This window comes from Cervus elaphus, chromosome 7 (genome assembly GCF_910594005.1).
Source record: "Cervus elaphus chromosome 7, mCerEla1.1, whole genome shotgun sequence".
Classification (NCBI taxonomy): domain Eukaryota; kingdom Metazoa; phylum Chordata; class Mammalia; order Artiodactyla; family Cervidae; genus Cervus; species Cervus elaphus.
In genome coordinates this window covers 13381925-13401123 of record NC_057821.1, presented here as the reverse complement: position 1 = coordinate 13401123, position 19199 = coordinate 13381925, and the positions used below count along the sequence as shown (strand labels likewise).

At 40.0% G+C, this 19199-nt stretch overlaps 1 protein-coding gene across 3 annotated transcripts in view; it reads left to right on the top strand.

Moving 5' to 3' along the window:
* Positions 1–19199, top strand: part of BTBD9 (BTB domain containing 9) — a 394620-nt gene that overhangs the window by 243443 nt on the left and 131978 nt on the right. For all 3 annotated transcript variants that reach the window (XM_043907354.1, XM_043907356.1, XM_043907355.1), the window contains exon 7: positions 8573–8682. In XM_043907354.1, the coding sequence (XP_043763289.1) occupies positions 8573–8682 (110 nt within the window). The remainder of the gene's footprint in view (positions 1–8572; positions 8683–19199) is intronic.

Here is a 19199-nt window from a genome sequence, read left to right as displayed (position 1 = left end):
ATCCAGTAGAAATATGGTTTGGGACAGGCTTCAAAACTTCATTAGTGCATAGGACTCCTAACACAAGAGGCATGAGTACAGGGAAATGTCTTTTAAAATGACTGGCAAATCATCAGCTTTGAAGGTGTCCGTATGTGTCAGCCCCTGTGACAAGCTGCAGGCTCTGTAGTTCGCCAGTAGCACCACTTGGAGCATCTTGCTCTTTTGTTTTCTGTTTTGCTTGTGTTAAAGTTCTAACACTTTGCAGATTTTAACAACAAAAGTTTCTTAGTGCTGCAATTAGTATTCCTTCAGGCTCTTAGGAAGCTGGAGTGCACAGTCTTCTGCCGTGTAGTCAACCATGCGCTTCCGGCTTTAACAAACCAGAGACAACATACTACACCAGTTTTGGTGCCCAGGACAAAAGTGCTTCTCTGTCTCCTATTATCATTCGCTTCTCCTATGCTGTTGGTGTGAGTGGTCTTTTCAAGTTTTCTGTAATATTCTCTTTGTTTACTTTGACTGCTCTGCCTCTGGTTGTTAGCTTTGTAAGTAGTAATACTGATACCTGAATTATGTAAATCTGTGGATTTTTTTTTTCTTTCCCTGATTCTCTAGGTAAAGGTCCAGAATTTCCCAAAGGGCAAAGGAGGGTCCCTGAAATTTTCTGTGAGCATCGAAGCAGTGTGGGAATAGTAGGTGGCAAGTGTGTGGCTTTTCTGGGTTGAGCTTGTTTTCTCCAAATACATCTCAGTTAGTTCTCTGTTAGGACCTGTTAGTGCCTGGAACACAGGTTTCTTTGCATAGCTCATAAAGAATACAGAGACTTTGGTGGATGTGTGTTCTGTTGAGCTTTGAAATCTCCAGCCTGATTGTATAAGTGTGTAGGGTATGAGTTTTCTGTGAATTGAAATAGTGCATGCAAGGCCTAGCGCATGGGATGTGTTCTGAGGCTGATAGCTTTTACTCTAATTCCAGGGCTAGTTTCTCAGGCGTCCGGAGTGAGGGTCTGTGCCTTCCGCACTCCCTGTGCTCTCTTTAATTATTCTCTTGACTTGGGGCTCAGTTTTTACTTCCATCATTCTGACCGTCTTAGGCAATTCCTGTCTTATTTCTCAGTATGTCAGATGTTTACATTTTTAGAAGGATTCTTAGATTTTTTTCTCTGGGAGAGGCAAATTCTTTCTCTTTTTGTTTGCCTCTCTCCCTTGTGTATTTAATCTTCTACTCTAAAAGGAAAAAAAAAAAACAGGTTCCTCCAGCCCTTCAAATTATAAGTTACAGTAAGTGGCATATCCCCACCGTAGTCTTAGGTTTAAAAAAGAGAGAGAAACTTCCCTTACCCATCACGATCCTAAAGCAGGCTTGCTGTAGGTCATAGCTACCAAATGAGTTCTTACAGATTCATAGGGAAACTAACAAATTTAATTTTCTTCTACTTTTTCTCTAGTGCACAATTCCATTAGACTCATTTGTCTACATTCGTGGAAATGCACAGCCTACTGGATAAACTGAAAAAGATAATGCAGCCATTTTAAAGATAAAACTGGTGAAATTCTCTCTCCTGCTCCCAGCATCTTAGTCTAGAGGAAAAGTTAATGAAAAAATGCAAATATTGAACTTTTGGTAATTCAGTTCTCTTTCTTAAAATATGCTTTGTATTGGTTTCAAATGTTTCATTGAGTAGTAAAATTGGTTAGCAGTATTCCCACTTGAGAATTTGTTCACAGCACATAACAGAGACAGAGAAGGGGTTGGTTTATGCATATTCATGATCTTTCTCTCCCCTTGCTCCTCTCTCCGCTTGTTCCTCCCTTTATCCCTCTTCTCTTCCTCCCTTCTTTCTTCCCTCCATACCTCTCTCTCTCATTCACTTTTTGTTTTATATCTTTCACTTGCCATCTTGTCTTTCTGTAATCCCTTGAAAATTTGCAGAGCTAATTCTCTGGGGGGAAAAAAAAGCAATAAAAAGAAAACTAAGCCATGAAATAAATAAGGCATTTCTTCCCATGGAATTCAAATCAGTTCCTCTTTCCAGATCCTAAGAAACCTACTTAATTAGATGTTTGCCTATATCCTGCTAAATATGTACAATACACTCATTTACAGTATATCCATGTTCTCAGGCAGAGCTAGTCATGACTTCCCTTTTGACTCTTCTTCTGTTCCTTAAGGGAGAGGTTTTTGTTAATATAACTGTTTATCCTTCCAGTTTAGCAAGTTTGTCTATGAAGTTCAATGCTAAATATCAATAGATCACTTACCAACCAGTGGCTAATTGTTTGATTTTTTTCATTTGTTGTCTGTCTCCTGACCTGAAATGTAAATTCCATGGGGAATAGATTTTACCTATAGTATCCAATCCCGTATCTCAGCACCCAGCAGGAGTAGCTGGCACATGCTCAGTTAATATTGATATTTGTTGGATAAGACAGTAGTTGTGTGTGTGTGTTGCGGGGAAGGGATTATTTCTCTTTTAGCTATGTTTGTTTTGTTTTGTTTGCAGGAAGGACTTTTAGAGTTCATGCTGCTAAATTAGCTATTTTAAGATTAGGCTACTATGTGTGAATAGGTCAGTGGCTCTTATGTCTTTCTACTTACCATTGCTCCCAATATGGAGCCTGAGACTGGGAGAAATTAAGGAATTTGCCCCTGAATTTATATCTAATGCATTGTGAAGCTCTGACTAGCACGTAGATCATTCTTTCAGCTTAATCCTGTCAAAAATCATACAGTTTGATGGGTTTTAGTGTTACCTTCTAAACTGCACTATGAACTTCTCCAGATGAAGGTTTATATCCTGTCTTTCTGGTCCATTCCAAACAGTGTTTAGCAGAATTTCTTGTTTCTAGTGTTTGTTTAATCTTGATCAGTAGCAGATTTACCCAGTATACCTGTCAGGGGCTATTAACTAGTAAATGTGCAAGCAGAAACAAATTAAACACATTTACGTGTTATATCATTTTCATGTGATTTATGTAACTAAATATTATAGTTCTTTTGTGATATTAATTTCAAATATGTTTTCATAGATTGAAGGCATCATGGGCAGGTTTTGGGTTCTACATACACAGAGGTGGGAAGAAAAGCCTGCTGTTCAAAGTGCACACTTCCCCCAAATAAAAAACAATGCTTGAATATGTGTCTCTGATGTTGAAATGACTTTCTGTTTTGGGTTGCACTGGGTTATGATGTGTTAGTAGTTATTCACCAGTCTTATCCGCTCTGCATGCTTGATTCTATAAAACATCAATTTTCTCTGGAAACAAAATGACTTTTTGTTTTGTTTGCCCTTCAGGTTGAGTAGTGGAGTTGCTAGAACATAACTGCTCCCTCTGCAGGGCTAACGGTCAGACAGTATCAGGGCTGTTCTCCAAGACAGTAGCCTCTGCTTAGGCTAACTCTGCAGAGTGCTTAACCTTTCAGTAAGTCTTCCTCTCTCAAATAAGCAAATGCTGCTGGGACCCTTTGCTGAAGTCAGTGGAGGAGAATCTTTAGCTCCACAGATCAGCCAGAGGGAAGGTTTTCTAAGAGTAGCAAATCTGTTCTGTTGCAACATGCTTTTTCTAGAAGCTTTTTGTCATTCTGGCAGTAAACTGTTTTCTACTTGCTGCCTTAGCAACAAGACCTGAAGTCACTTTCCCCTCCGGTCTGGGTTTGATTAGAAGAGCGTTAACACTGTACCTAGAACTAGAAGAAAATATCATCCTGGGGAAACCCACAGACGTTACCAGCTTCTTGGGCTGGAGAATTATTTATGTACATTCTTCATATCTCCTTGCAAGGAAAGGTCAAGTGGGAAATTGTGGAAATGGTGAATTAAAAACCCACATGGTCCTGAGTCCCTAGAAAATGCTGTAGCTAAAGTTCTTGTCAGGTGACTTGCTTCTGGCCACAGCAAAGGACAGTTTTCCACTGCAGAATTCTCCATGGGGACCTCAGAGGAAGAGCCAAAATGTTAGGGGTCCCTTCTTGTGTTGTTAAGGATCCCAGCCTTAGGCTGCCTCTTGTTTTCTCCAGAGTCTTTGTTTAACCCAAGAATATAAAGTTCAATTTGAGAAGCAAGTTTTGTTTATCAAAGAATAAAATTCTGATGGAGTTTGGCTTTAGTTTATCCCTTGGGAGCTCATTTAAATATTTTTTGCTGAATTCAATCTTATCTTGTAGTAGAATCTGCTCACTTCAGAAGTTAGGTGATCATATAACTAGAGGCAAAGGTTAAGGATTAACTGTAACCACAAGTAGGCTAAAGACTACAGAAAGAAAAGACTCGAGGATTCCAACCAGTTTAAAGTGAGGGGTATAAGTTGCTGCTTTTTGTATTCAGTTTGTTAAAGATGTGTTGTTTGTGGCTTAGAAATGAAATATGGTAGCGTCCTGACAAGAAATGATGGAAAGAAGATTAAGAATAGAAATTTGTAGTACCTTCCCAGAACAGGCAGGGAATACAATGAAATCTCCAAGGCAAAAATTTTCTAGGTCACAGTATTATGGTTTCTCTTTGTAAGAAGTGCTATTTTTCTTGGTAAATTAAAACCCCAAACTTCCAGAGTTTGCACAAAAAAAGAAACTCTTCTGTCGGCACAGGTAGCTGGACCAAATATGGGCAGAAGACTTCCCTTGTTTCTTTATGCAGAGCTTACTTAGGTCAAGAACGTTTTAAATAGACTTTTCTTAAAGGCTAGGGGCTTAAAGCAGGAAGTGACATAGAGCCAGGTAATCTGCATTTGGAATGCAGATTCTTGCCATGGCCCATAACATCTATACTGTGGGGCCCTAAAGGGACGGACTGGCCCCGGCCTGTGCTCTTGAAGTCCATCCTTGGGCCTGGATGCACCGCTTTAACACCCATAGTTAGGAATGCTCTCCCAGACACCCAGTAGTCTTGAAGTCCAAAAGAAATTCTGCTTCCAAGCATCTACTCTTTGCATTTCTGTTTAATGACACTGTACTCTGCCACACCCTGCACTAGATACTTTAACTACTTATCTCATTTAAATATCATATAAGATTTGTGTATTAATCCATTTTATAGAGAAGGAGACTGTGATTCAAAAGGTTTAAAGCTTTTTTTCCCATAGTGACACAGCTAATTAAGTGACGGAGCTGGGCGACAAACCTGGTTCTGTTAAACACTAAAGGTAGTACTTCAGAACTCTGTATTGCTTCTCAATTTTAGAGTGCTATCCGTGGAGGGGTTTAGGTTTAATTTTATCAAAGAAGAATCTCTCTTCACCCACAGTATTATAGCTCCTAGAAACTTCTGAACTGAAGCATCCTGTTTGGAACTGTGTTGAGGCCCCAGTCGTTGTGAGTAGGACTAGAAGACAGCTAACATAGGGAAGGGAGGAGAATGTTGGAAACAGACTGTAACACCAGCGCTCATGTGGACAGTGTTCATCTCCATCAGAAATGGCCAATCTGTTGCATATCTGCCTTCCTCCGCCCTGTTTAAGTTTTAATTATCTTCCAACTGTCTGAGCTGCTGTTGAGGACCTCAGAGAGAACAAAGGATAGCTGTCACATTTTTCAGCAGCGCTCCTTTCTGCACACTGATGAAGTCACTAGCTGCCACTGCCCTTATCATCAGGTTAAGTCAGAGTCTGAGTGTGCATTGGAGAGATGATGTTGAAAGAAAAAAATTAAGCTTAAGTTTTACCTTTTACTCAAAATCTTTTGTGACAGAAAATGTAGGATCTACTTCTTCTTGTTAGGCGTCATGACCCAGAAGCAAGTTTTGTTTTTCAAAAAAAAAAAAAGTAGAGAGGACTCTCTGTCTCCCATCTCCAGCCCTTGGGTCTTCGATAGCTTGGATAGTGGTAACTGCTGCCTGCAGGATGTTCCATTGTGAGCCCCATTAGGAAAATCTGCTTGTGATAGAGGATGGTACCTTGATGGTGCTTTCTCCTTCTCCCTCTGGACGTTGCTCCTGGACAGGGCCCCTGAATTCTTAATGGAGAGTGCCAGGCTGCCCTACCAGAAACTGAAGTTGTGGGATTAGTTAAAGCCTGTTTGCTATTTCTAGTCAAGATCTTCAGTGAAGGACAGAGTCCTCAGCTAAATGATTCCTTGCTGGAGAAAAGGAGCATGGCTTCTTTGCTGTGACTTTGTTACCATTTTTTAATGTGTATTTGAGTAAGGACTTTATGCCACTTTTGTAAATTAGGTTATAATTTTATGGAGACTTAGAGAGTATTATAGAACTAGAATAATTAAACTTGTTATGAGCATTACATATAACAGGCTAATCAAAAAGTGTGATGTACAATGGTGAATTGCTAATTTGACCTCAGGATTATGCAGCAGAGATAACATTATCTTCATTTATATAGAACTTTTTTTATCTGGAGGCATCTCTCAATGCTTTTGCAATCATATATATTATCTTATTAGTTATCACAAACACTATCATTAAGGCTGTAAAATGTATGCCAGTACAGTTTTTTATTTCAGTTTCCTATAATTGGGGGGTGAGAGAGGGGAAAGTTCTTTAATTTCTCCCATTCCTGATATTTACACCAGGGTAAAATTTGGGAAATGACTGTTATCTAAACTTGGAGGTTGGTTCCATATAATGTTTTAAAAAGAAAGAGAGGGAGGGAACATTAGTGCATCCCCTTAGGTCAGCCTGAACTGTTAACCTTAAGAACTGCCACTGGGGGAAGGCCCTATTAGTCCCTCCCTTGCTCCTGTATTTCCTCAGTGTTAGGAGAGCTATCTCTCCTTTGAAAGATTTGACCTAGAGAACAGGAAAATGATCTGATCAAATTCCACCAAACCACATTCCCTCCAAGGTTGCAGATAGCAGCACTCACTGTCACAACCGTGTGCGGTTGAAACTGCTATGCTTGTTGAGTTCCTGTGGGTTTAAGGAAATGGATAAAATTAGATTCAGGCCAAGGTGCCAGGCTTAACACACCCCTTCCGTTCCAGAAAGCCCAGAGAGATTGTTACTGCCAGCAGTAAAGAAAAACACAATCTGTTCCACTCAGACCATTTAGAACTTATTTTAAGTGAACCCCATCCACCTACCCAAACCCAGTAAAGTCAACAGCACCTTCTGTCTGCCCTGAGGGCTGGAGAGAACAGATCATAGCCAACCTCCTGCTTGCCCAGAGGGCGATGGTGAGCACAGCAGTTGCCCTGACTCGCCACACTGGAAGAATGGTGTCTCCCTGCAGCGGGGATGGGAACATAGAGCAGCCAGTCCAAGAGAGGGCATTACTGTTGGTTATGAAGATGAGCGATCAGTTCATGTCAAGGAGCAGATGGCTAAATGAGGTGCACAGGGATTGCGGTGAGTTTCAGGCTTGAAGAAACAGGAGGGAAAATAGCTCATGATACAGAACCCCCAAATATAGCCTCTATAATATGAATTTTTTTTAATTGGCATTTACATTATACAGTTAACTTGGAGGGATGAGAAATGTAAGGAAATTACCAAATTAGTGAACAGCGATTAACTGAGAAGTAAAATTACATCATCTAAATGGAAGGTTGTTTTACACAGCGGAGGAAAGATATTACTAAAACCTTGCCCAGTCTGTCATCTGCTAATTGAAATCTGTTCATTTAATACGCTTAATACGCTGCATCCTTCAGAGCACATAGTTCGTAATATGGGAAAGCGTTATCAGTTAATCTGTTATTTTTTGCCTTTCTCTTCTTTTGAATTCCAGAATGTGTGTAGCACATTACGTTCCCCGTGGAATTGAGTGACACTCAGAAGAGTCAGTTTGTCTGTTCATTAACCTGTGAACTGTCAGGTCTCTTTGGAGAATGAAGGGGGCAAGTTGCTCCAAGATTAATGCTTGTTTGGCAGAGGTGAAGCCTCCAGGGAGATCCAGAGTGTGAATAGGCTGCCCCATGAAGCTGCACTGTGTGCAGATGCCTGCTCCCTGCGGCCAGGAGGGAGTCTGCAGAGCAGGCTGGCTCACCTCTGCACATCACTTCCTCTGCCCAGGAGAAGGCATCCTGGCAGTCACGCTGGGGACTGGCGTAAGAATATAGGGTTCACATCCTAATGAGAACTTAGGAGCAACGTTAAAATACAAGAAACTGTGAGTGGTTTTCAGTAGTTTCTGTGGATTTTTTTTTTTTTTTTTTTACGTTAAACGAGAAAGCAGTATTGATTTCATGCATTTCATCCATTGGGTGAAAGCGTCCATTGAGCTGGAAAGTATTTGATTTTGTGTGTGTTTGTGCACCTATGCACAGGCACATTCCTAACCACGAGGTAAGGATAGACGCTGTTTGTTACTCTCCAGTGTAAATGTCTCATGGATGTATAATTGTACTGACATTTAGGAGTTGAGCTGAACAGCCCCTGGTTTGATTTTCTAGGTAAACCAAATCTAAGTTCTACTTCATTCTCTGGAAAGTGGTACCTCCCTAATTTTGCTGTAATTTTTCTAGACTCAGTTGAGCTAGCCCCAAGGAGCAGGTATAGGGTCTGAAGCCTATTCAGAGTCTCTTTCAGTCTGTGCTCTGGTAGACTGTATGTTTACATAGTGTATCTTTTTCTGTTATCCTTGGATTTGTTATGATGGAAGCTCATTTTCTTCAACAGATTTTCTCCTCTTTTTACCCCCAGGTATATTCGAATAGTTGGGACTCACAACACAGTGAATAAGATTTTCCACATTGTGGCTTTTGAATGTATGTTTACAAACAAAACCTTCACTCTGGAGAAGGGGCTGATAGGTAAGTGTTACAGTTACATTTTTATGTATCACATAGCTATGTTATCTTCAAATATTTTGTTATTCCATTAACTCATCTTAATTCACCTGTTAATCAGCTTTGACTAAGAGCTCTGGTTGACTTAAATGCCTAATGGCTGAGTGACACAGAAAGGGCTTATATTTTTAGAAGTAGTCAAAATAATAATTCTAGTAAACTTAAAAGAGTGTAAATATTATACTAGTAGTTCCGAATTGGAAATGTTCTAGTGATTCATTCAGATTTGCTATGTGGGGGAATGCTTGTGATAGTCAGGCACAGCCTCCTGCACCAAAAGGCTTTTCTATATTTAATGGTAGGTATGATCAGGGAGGAAGTCAGTATAATATTGATCCAGTGCTCCTACTTTCCAAGACTGTGCAGGTATTTTGGCCTTGGATTTGATATGAACGATGTGCTCAGCTATGAGAATATCTCCTTTTCATAGACACAGCAGTCCATATTTGCCCTTCTTTGTCAAATTCACCTCAAGAAAATGACTGCATGTAATTAAAATAAGACCAAAGTAACTAAATTACCCTAATGAAGATTATCTTGTGACCAGTTGAGCCTGGCTAATCTTTTGAAAGGACATTTTAAATTTCATTTAAGTGTTCGGTTGTTTTCTGTTGTGCTTTATTTTTGCTTTTGTTTTAGGTCATGTTTAGTCTGGCTGTGTCTGTAGTCCATCTCAGGCCTTAACATTATGATACCACGAGTGGCTTTTTCTGTCTAGATTGATTATTCTTCTTTTATCCATGCCCACAGGTTTTTGCTCATTTCCTACCAAGATCATATTTTGTAACTAACTAGATCCTTGAATCTGCACCTTTACTGCAGCTTTCTTGGAAAAGGAGCTCTCTTATGTTCAAGGGAAGGGATAAGATGCCCAGGCCTTGGTATACCTAAAGTAGTTCTTTACCTTTACAAAGGGACTCATTTCTCATCTCCTCCCCAAGTCCTATTCATGCTGGGACACAGAACATATTGACAATGTCCTAAAAACATGGTGAAAACTAGAATGAGAAAGATGAGGATAACTTACGAATGTTTACTGATTCTATGAATGGTCAAAAGTCTAAATTTTCATAACACTTTTTGTTTCCTAAACATAATCCTTTAGGGGAATTTGAGAGAGTAATACTAATAAAGTAACAAGAGTAGGAATTATTCCAACGTATAGAAAAGTTTTAGAGCTCAACTAAAATAAACAGTTTGGTTTTGACTTTGCAATGGGTGTAATTTTTAGTATTAAATATAAATCTTGATAAGCCTTGTGATTTTCTTTTTTTGTACTTTTTAAAAATTTTAATTCAAGGCTAATTACTTTACAATATTGTGGTGGTTTTTGCCATACATTCACATGAATCAGCCATGAGTGTATATGTGTTCCCCATCCTGACCCTCCCTCCTACCTCCCTCCTTGTGACTTTTAAACCATTTGAAAGTTAGCAGTGCGCATTACCTGATATTATCGAGGCTTTTAATTCTGTGAGGGGACATAGAATTGTGATGATGGAGTGTTTTGGAAAGGCTATTCCTTTTTACTTGCTGCCCATGTTGTTTTATAGACCAGGCCTCACTGTGCATGTGATTGTATAGTTAAGAGCATCCTTACTGAGAAGGATTTTGCTGCTGCTGCTGCTGCTGCTGCTACTAAGTCGCTTCAGTTGTGTCCGACTCTGTGCGACCCCATAGACGGCAGCCCACCAGGCTCCCCCGTCCCTGGGATTCTCCAGGCAAGAACACTGGAGTGGGTTGCCATTTCCTTCTCCAATGCATGAAAGTGAAAAGTGAAAGTGAAGTCACTCAGTCGTGTCCAACTCTTCGCAACCCCATGGACTGCAGCCTACCAGGCTCCTCTGTCCATGGGATTTTCCAGGCAAGAGTACTGGAGTGGGGTGCCATTGCCTTCTCCAGAGAAGGATCTTATTAGGAACCAAACCACCTTTGCAGCCATAGGAGGTGTGGAGCATCTGGCTACTCACTTCAGCCTGGTACACTGACTTTTGAGCATGCTGTATAGAAGGCCCCTTTTCTTTCTTACTGGAGGAAGGACAGGTTTGTAAGCACTATAATTATTGAAGAAACAAATCTATCTGGCATGAAAGGCCACTGCAGGAACGAAACACAGAATCAGTTGTAGTGAGGGATGCTTTTGTTGATCTGTCTGTTTTGTCCAAACTGAGTTAGTCAGCATTATTAGAAGCCATAATAGTCTCAGACATGTCAAGGGATGAAAGAAGACTGTAGAGAAGCCACAAGTATTTCTGGTGCCTGGTCAGACACTTTTTTCAAGTCCTCTTCTAAGATGCTCACGAGTTTGACTGCAAAGAGCATTGCAATCACTTGCCTGTCGTCGTCCGTCCTCCGAATAGGAGCAGTGGTGCAGACAGGCAGATTGGTGCATGTGCTTGTCGGCAGGTGGCCTGCAGTGGGGTCCCCTCTGGCTCTCCTTTTACTGTCTTCATGGCTCAAAGTTGCCCCCATGCTGGGCAGACAGGGAGCTGATTTAAGCCATGAGAGCATGTAGGGTGATTTCATTATCCTTTTTCTGACATGGCAGCTGTGCCGAATTTACAGGGGCGTTTGAAACAGTAATGGCCAGCTTTCCATGTTGGTGATCCAGGTGCATTTTAGCTGCACACAGGCCTCAGCCACGGCCATTCTACAGGGACCTCCAAGAAAGAAGCGGTCCTTCAGTGAGGCCGCAGTGTATGTCAGAATCACCTGGAGTTATTCTTAAATTGTAGTTGCCTACTGCTCCCTCTATCCTATAAGATATGCTGTCCTCCCTTGAGAACCACTGATCCAATGCCAGGTTTTCATGGGGGGAAAATAGAAAACTACAATGATGTCATCATGAATAACTAGTGGTATCTAGCTCTACCCTTAGGTTTTGAGATTCAGAATTTCATCATATTTCCTGGCCTTTGTTTCATAGTTCAGGCTACTCTGATTAGAGTAGCATTCTCCTGCTGCTGTGCGTGATCCGTTGTGTCCGACTATTTGCGACACCACAAACTGTAGCCCACCAGGCTCCTCTGTCCATGGAATTTTCCAGGAAAGAATACTGGAGTGGGTTGCCATGTCCTTCTCAAGGGGGTCTTCCTGACCCAGGGATAGAACCCATGTCTCTTGTATCTCCTGCACTGGCAGTCAGATTCTTTACCAAACTAGCACTACCCAGGAAGTCCAGTATTCTCCTAAATTACTTTAAAAACACTTGTGTCAGAGAAGTTACTTTGTCAACAAAGGTCTGTTTAGTCAAGGCTATGATTTTTCCAGTAGTCTTGTATGGCTGTGAGAGCTGGACTATAAAGAAAGCTGAGCGCAGAAGAATTGATGCTTTTGAACTGTGGAGTTGGGGAAGACTCTTGAGAGTCCCTTGGACTGCAAGGAGATCCAACCAGTCCACCCTAAAGGAGATCAGTCCTGGGTGCTCATTGGAAGGACTGATGCTGAAGCTGAAGCTCCACTACTTTGGCCACCTGATGCGAAGAGCTGACTCATTTGAAAAGACCCTGATGCTGGGAGGGATTGGGGACAGGAGGAGAAGGGGACAACAGAGGATGAGATGGTTGGATGGCATCACCGACTCAATGGACATGGGTTAGGGTAAACTCCGGGAGTTGGTGATGGACAGGGAGGCCTGGCGTGCTGCGATTCATGGGGTCGCAAAGAGTTGGACACGACTGAGTGACTGAACTAAACTGTGTCTTTTAAAATTAGATTTAATGTTATTATTTAAAATGTGTAATGATGTCAGGAGAAACATGAATAAAAATAACCATACCAGCTTTGTAAGATTTTAGTCTTCCTTTTTCACCAAAGGGTTTTTTTCACATTTTTGTTGATAGCATGTCATTCTTCATACTGCTTCGTTTGCACAGACTCTCGGGGAGGCTTTGGAACCCTGTGGGTTCATGCATCCATGGGAATGGGCCCACCTGAAGCACGCTGACCAGACCTGGGCATCAGACACACAGCTCTTCTCCCGCCTTATCTGCTGCTGCCACCGTAGCCCTTTCTCATTTGGTGGCTGCTTCTGGGCAGTGCTGGGACGTATTCTTGCCTGGGAGAGTCTTGCCTCTTTGTTAGGAGGCATTTGTAGGACACTAACCTCTTACTGCTGGTGCATAGAGGAAAGTTAGAATAGATATGATTGCTGAATAGATATGAGTGCTATTTAAACATTAAACCTCCCAAAGAATGTATTTGCTTGCCTTGGCACTCCAGTTTGTGATGTGTCTGTGGCATATGCCAAATCCCTCTAGTTTTTCATAATACTTGCCAAAACTTCCTTTTCATTTAATCTTGTATTTAAATTCACTTCTTTGAATACCGTCTTAGTTGTTCAAGTAGAGGGAATAATACACACCACTCAGGTTGAAGAATTACTGACTCATAGACAACCTGGTCTTATCTGTATGCTACCTACTTCCTCCCCAGAAGATTATTTTGAAGCCAATTCCAGACACTATCATCTTATCCATAAATGCTTCAATATACATCTCTAAAAGTAAAGTCTTCCTTTTTGTGGCCATAATCACAATATCATTAAACACCCTAAAATTGAATCATTATTACTTCCGAGTATTAAATACCCAGTCAGTGTTCAGATGTTCATAATCGAATCAAAGTCTGGAGTGAGTTTATATGTTTTTATAGGTTGTTTAAATCAGAATTCAGTTAAGGTCCATACTGTCAACAGGTAGCTCTTTTGACTCATAAATCTCTTTAAATCTCTAGCTTTCCTTATACATATCTGTCCCTGTCTTTTTCTTTTATTTTTCCTCTCTTTCTAATTATAATGTGTTTGTTGAAGAAACTGACTTTTTGTCCTGCAGCGTTTTAAACAGCCTGGGTTTTGATGATTAGATCCCCATAGTAACATCTAATATGCTCCTCTGTTATATTTCTTGTGTTTAATAGTTCGATAGAGGCTACATCTGTTTCAGGATTTTTTTCATTTTGTTTTTCATTTGTTTGTTTATAAAATGTTCTATAGATGGTGGTATATGTCTATCAAGAAGCATAGAGAGATCTTTGGTTGCCTCTCTCTTTTGGATAGTCACATCCACTCATGGTTTTTAATATTTCTTAGTTCATTCTTTCATAATTTGGAATTATAAAGTGGTTCTATTCTCATCCTGTCATTCCTCCTCTGTTTAATAACTAGAAAAACTTTCCTGAACACTCATTTGGTAATCCTAAAATGCAGTTTGCCCAGGAAAAGTAGGATAAATGTCATATTCTTTCTTCTTTTATACCACTTTTCAAATTAAAGAGGTAGTTACCTAGCTTCCTCCAAAGGTAACCAGTAAGATTTGTTTCTGGGGTTTTTGAGGGGGAGGTGGGAGGAAGGAGAGTACTTATCATTTTGAATTTATGAGATTAAACAAATTGGACATCTTTTAATCCCTTCGGTTATTTTTTATTGATGTTCAGATTGTCTGCATCTTTAACTTCTTCATATTGGCTCTTGAGACTTTCTAACATGATCTCAGTAGTCCGCAGTAGTTCCTTGATTTCTGTCATGACACACTGTACCAGCTTCATCTTGTACATTTATTGTCTCTGATCTGGAATCAGCCATTTCTGCAGAAAGCCCGGGTTCTGTGAAATGGGAAATGACATTTGGAAACCTCCGCCTAATCAATTCCTATTGGTAGTACCATTGGGTTGGTCACTATTCCTAGGCCTTTTCAGTAAACAGAAGTAGGAAATAAGTACACATATGTTTATTTATTTATCATATATTCAACAGGTAAATTATATCAAGAGTGCATGCTGACACTTCTAATTAAAATTCTGTACACAGAGCAAGCTCTGGGAGTTGGTGATAGACAGGGAAGCCTGGCATGCTGCAGTCCATGGGGTCACAAAGAGTCGGACATGACTGAGTGACTGAACTGAACTGAACTGACACAAAGTTTTGTTTAACCTTTTGATCTTTCATCTCCTTTTTTCCATACTGAAAATCTTGGCCACTAGTGATAAAGCACAATATAATTCATTTGCTTTGTCTTTAGTACATACAAAATACTTGCAGAATTACATTATAGTACTACCTTAAACCACATGATTTCTGAAAATAGTTCAGGATTTTTGCAGTAACCTTTTGGGCCCTTAAGGTATATTCCATGAGAGATGTACAGTAAAATTACTGTGTTTTAAAGACACTTAGAATAATTCATTGGGTGGTTTTATAGCTATTTCAGTGTACATATAGATTCATTTGTTACATTTTGCTTTCAGTATTCAGTGATTGCCTTTAAATTTTTTTGTTTTATAATTGTGTAAAATATATACATAGTTCTAAAATCAAATATACAAGCTGTTGTATATATTTAGAGAAATCCAGTTTCTATTTCTGTCCCCTCTACTCCTGTAAGTAATCTCCTTTCCCCCTTTTTCTGGGGTTATCCTTTTTTGGGGGGAAAAAAAAAGGAAAATAAGTAATATATATGTAACTTGTATTTTGTATCCTCCCCAGCATTCTTAAATAATTGGTAGCAAAAAAAAAAAAAAAAAAATTGGTAGCATACTATATTCTATACATACTTTATTTTTTTACCTTGCTTGTTTTGTACTTAATGCTTTTCTAGAGCGAGCTGTATAGAAAGATATCATTTATTTCTTTTTAATAGCTGCATGTCAAAGGGTAAATGCATGTATTTCTTTGTTAGATATTGCCAAATTGACCTCCATAGGGTGTATAACATTTTCAAATTCTCATTGGCAATGTATGATAGTGCCTGTTTCCCTCACAGCCTGCCAGTGGAGCATATTGTCAGACTTCTGGACTTTTGCCAGCTTGATAGGTGAGAAATGGCATCCCAGTACAGTTTTAACTACATTTCTCTTGTAAGAGAAATTGAGCATCTTTTTATATTTTTAGGGCCATTTGCATTTTTTTTCTTTTAAAATAGCTCATCTCTTCTTATAAGTCTTACAGATGAATAGAGAATATGCTTTTTAGCAAAACTTGAGAGAGCAGTTAAGTACTCAACACTGATGCTAGAGTGTGGTGTTTAGCATTGCATGAGTCTGGTTTCCCTCTGAGGGTCTCCTGGTTCTCCTGGAAAACAAGCTCTCGTAAGTCCCTTTCCTTGGCTCTGCCTGTGCTTAAGAGATGGTAACCAGAACATAGAGCTGTAGGCTCAAAATTCAAGTTTGGGTTTTTTTTTTAACCCTTTCAGGGAGTAAGAAAAAGCTTCCATTACCAACTTCAGGTCGTTAAGTGGTATCTTTGTGTCTACCAGCATGGATTCAAAAGACTGGAGGCTTTTTTATTTGGCTTCTTGTTAGTAATCGAGGTGGGGCCACCAAACCGGGCAGCACAAGCGCAGGGTGTCTGTGTTGCTGGAGCTCTGGGAACGCTCACTGCCGCCGCTACCGGGAACGGTGCTGTCTGAACAGGAACACGCGCCCGTCTCATCGGCCTCTGTGCCCCCTGCAGTACCACCGGGAGCATCCTCCCATCTTCCATTCTCACCAGGTTCTTCTACTGGTAGAGCTTCAGCAGAAACAAAGCTATGGGGAGAGACCCACACCAGGCTGGCAAGTTTGGGGAATGTAGTTTATGGAACTCTAGCCGCTGAGATACAGGGTAAAGCAAGGGAGCGAACGGAGCTGAAAGCAGATAGAGAGATGACGAGTGCAAAGGCAGACAGTGTGAAGGGACTTCAGTCATCAGGAAACCTCCCATCTGACTCACAGTAGCTGGATGAGCCCACTGGCAGGGCACAGAGACGTGTGGAGTGGAGAACGCCAGACAAAGGCACAAGCGGGGTATGGAGAAAGGTTCAAGGTTTAGGAGGCGTGTGCAGGAACCCAACATGTTTGCTTGCCTAGTAAGATAAGGTTTTATGAAGAACAGTATTTTGAGCTGGGCCTGGAGGAATTTAGTAAATAAAGCAGAGCAATACACATGTGCTGACTTACACAGCAACAAAATGGCTGCTACTTGTTCCCAGCTGGAGGCAGGAAATAGGAAGTAGGTGGTCTGTAGTTGCTACTGTCATCTCAAAATACTTTGAAGCAGTGTGTTTAGAATTCTGTGAAGTCCTGGGGAAGTAAACAATTGCAAGTCTGCTGTAACGGGCTTTTGCATCCACTGAACTGGGGATCTGACTTCCACCCTTAAAAAAATGTGTCCTCTGGAGCAGAAACAGAGATTTGGGAATGAGGGAGTTCACCAGGGGGTGGAGGTGTTAGAATGTGACAAAGAAGCAAACTTGCTAGAGTAGCAGAGGGGTCCTTAATTCAGGGAGTTTTCTAAAAATGGTACTATATAGAGTCTGGATTAGTCTAGACCAAGAGGCTGTGCTTTTCCCAGCCTGTTTCTCTAATCAGATATTAAGGCTGGTTCTAATTGTCAGTGAAGCTTAACTTCTTTATCTACTGTAAATTACTTGGCATTAAGCAGACATTTATTAAGAGGCTGCCAAGTGTATCTGAGGCACTGGGGATGGAAAGATACACAGGTGCAGTTTCTGCCTTGGAGGAGCATTTGAGCTAATGAAGGAGAAAGACACTTAAATAGAAGGTGACAACACAGTAAAATAAGTCATCTCTGGGGAGGATTCAGCAGATGCTATAGGAACACTGGAACAGGAGTACCTAACCTGAGTTTGGAGATGGTATCAGGGAAGACCTACCTATAGAAGTAATGAAGCTCCTTAAATCTTCTTAAGGAAGAAGACAGAGTCAGGGGAGTCACATAAAATGACCCTTGTGTACAAAGGCTTATTTATCTCTGACCCACATCAAAGCCAGTGCCCTTTCTGGTGGACCACTTTGCATCTGGTGGTGGAATAAGAATTAAGAGTTATTTGTAGTCTCTTACCCTTTCTGTGGAGAAGATAAGCATTATTTTCTCACAAAGTCTTAGAGTTTTAGAAGAATTCAAATAAAATAAACACCCCATAATAATGTGTAAATACTGTACTACAGTTTGTTTGCTTCCCACCCAGAGAGCCCGGGTTCTCAAACAAGAATGGGCTACCATTTTTTATCTGGGGGAAAGAGTCGGGGATGATTAGAAAATGACCTTCTCACAGTCACTTAGGATTCTCAATTTGGTATGTGGTCCTTTGTGTACAATTAAGTTTCATTGTCTTTTATACCTGTTCTTTTGTTGGTTTTTTGTTTGTTTGAGACTAAAGATTGCCTGAAAAAGTCTTTATTGCTCTTACTTTACAGAATTTATGTGTACCTTTTATAGGATTAAATTTTTTGGATCCTACTTGTTATAGAAGGAATATAGTAGTGTGTGTGTGGATCCAGGGAAATGTAAATATGCACAACTTGTTTTTAAATGGGACATCATGGAGCTTGTATCCAATATTATGCAGCAATATTACTTTCTCACAAACCACAGTTCTGCCTCACTGGCACTTTGAATAGCCAGGTTGTAAATAGGCAGGATCGTTCTCTGTTACTGACTGTGAAAGCTGTTCTGGCAGCTAAGGGGATGTAAAATCTAATTTTGTTGGTCTAGTTGCTACCTCAGTACCCTAATCCTCCACCCCAGAACCAGGTAGGTAATTTTTTAACTTAATAGTTTAAGTAGGTAATACAAATATGTGTTCTTATTTCCCCCTTTTGTTAAGAAACAGCACATATTCATATACGTATTTTTTAAATTAGCAGTGTTTTTGGAGATCTTTCCTTTCCAATACAAAAAAACTTTCTCATGCTTTATATTTTTTACATTTGTGCAGCATTGGCTAGAGGTGCTACAGTTTATTTAACCAGTCCCCTTTGATAGCTATGTAGGTGTTTCCAGTCTTTTATTATCAATAACAATTCTGTAATGACCCATTTTATAAATAATGAGGTTTAATCAGAGACGGTTCCAATAAAGCCTAAAACAAACCAAAAAAGTCCATCACTCCTCCCAGGGCCAGCTGTGTAATCTTCAGGGCACTATGCAGAATGAAAATATGGAGCCCCTTGCTCCAAAAGCAGGAAGATAGTGCATTTAAAAGTATTTTAACAAGAAAAAAACATTTTTTCCCTTTCTTGCAATCTTCCGACCTGGCATATTGTTTTTATTTGCTGTTTAATGTTCTAAGAAAAATAACTTTTAAATTGTTAGCATGAATTTTATCTTTCATCTTTATATTGTATAATGGTGGTTTTAAATGCACATATAAGAGCATTATCTGCTATGCCAAATGACCAAAGTTATACAGTTCATGTTTGATAGCTCATACATGTGTATGTATTACTTCTTAACCAGTACAATGGAAATTCTGCACAAAACTATATTGTTTTTGTTTCACTTCTTAATTCACACACATTTTACCAAAACTTTCTACCTTTGACTTACTCATTAAGCTTCCTTATTAATAAGAAAGAATAGAAACTAACACAATATTGTAAATCAACTATACTTCAATTAAAAAATAAAATAAGAAAATACTAAAGGGTGAAGAATCTACGAGTTGCCCTATTTTTCACCGTATCATAATCTTTACCATAAGCAT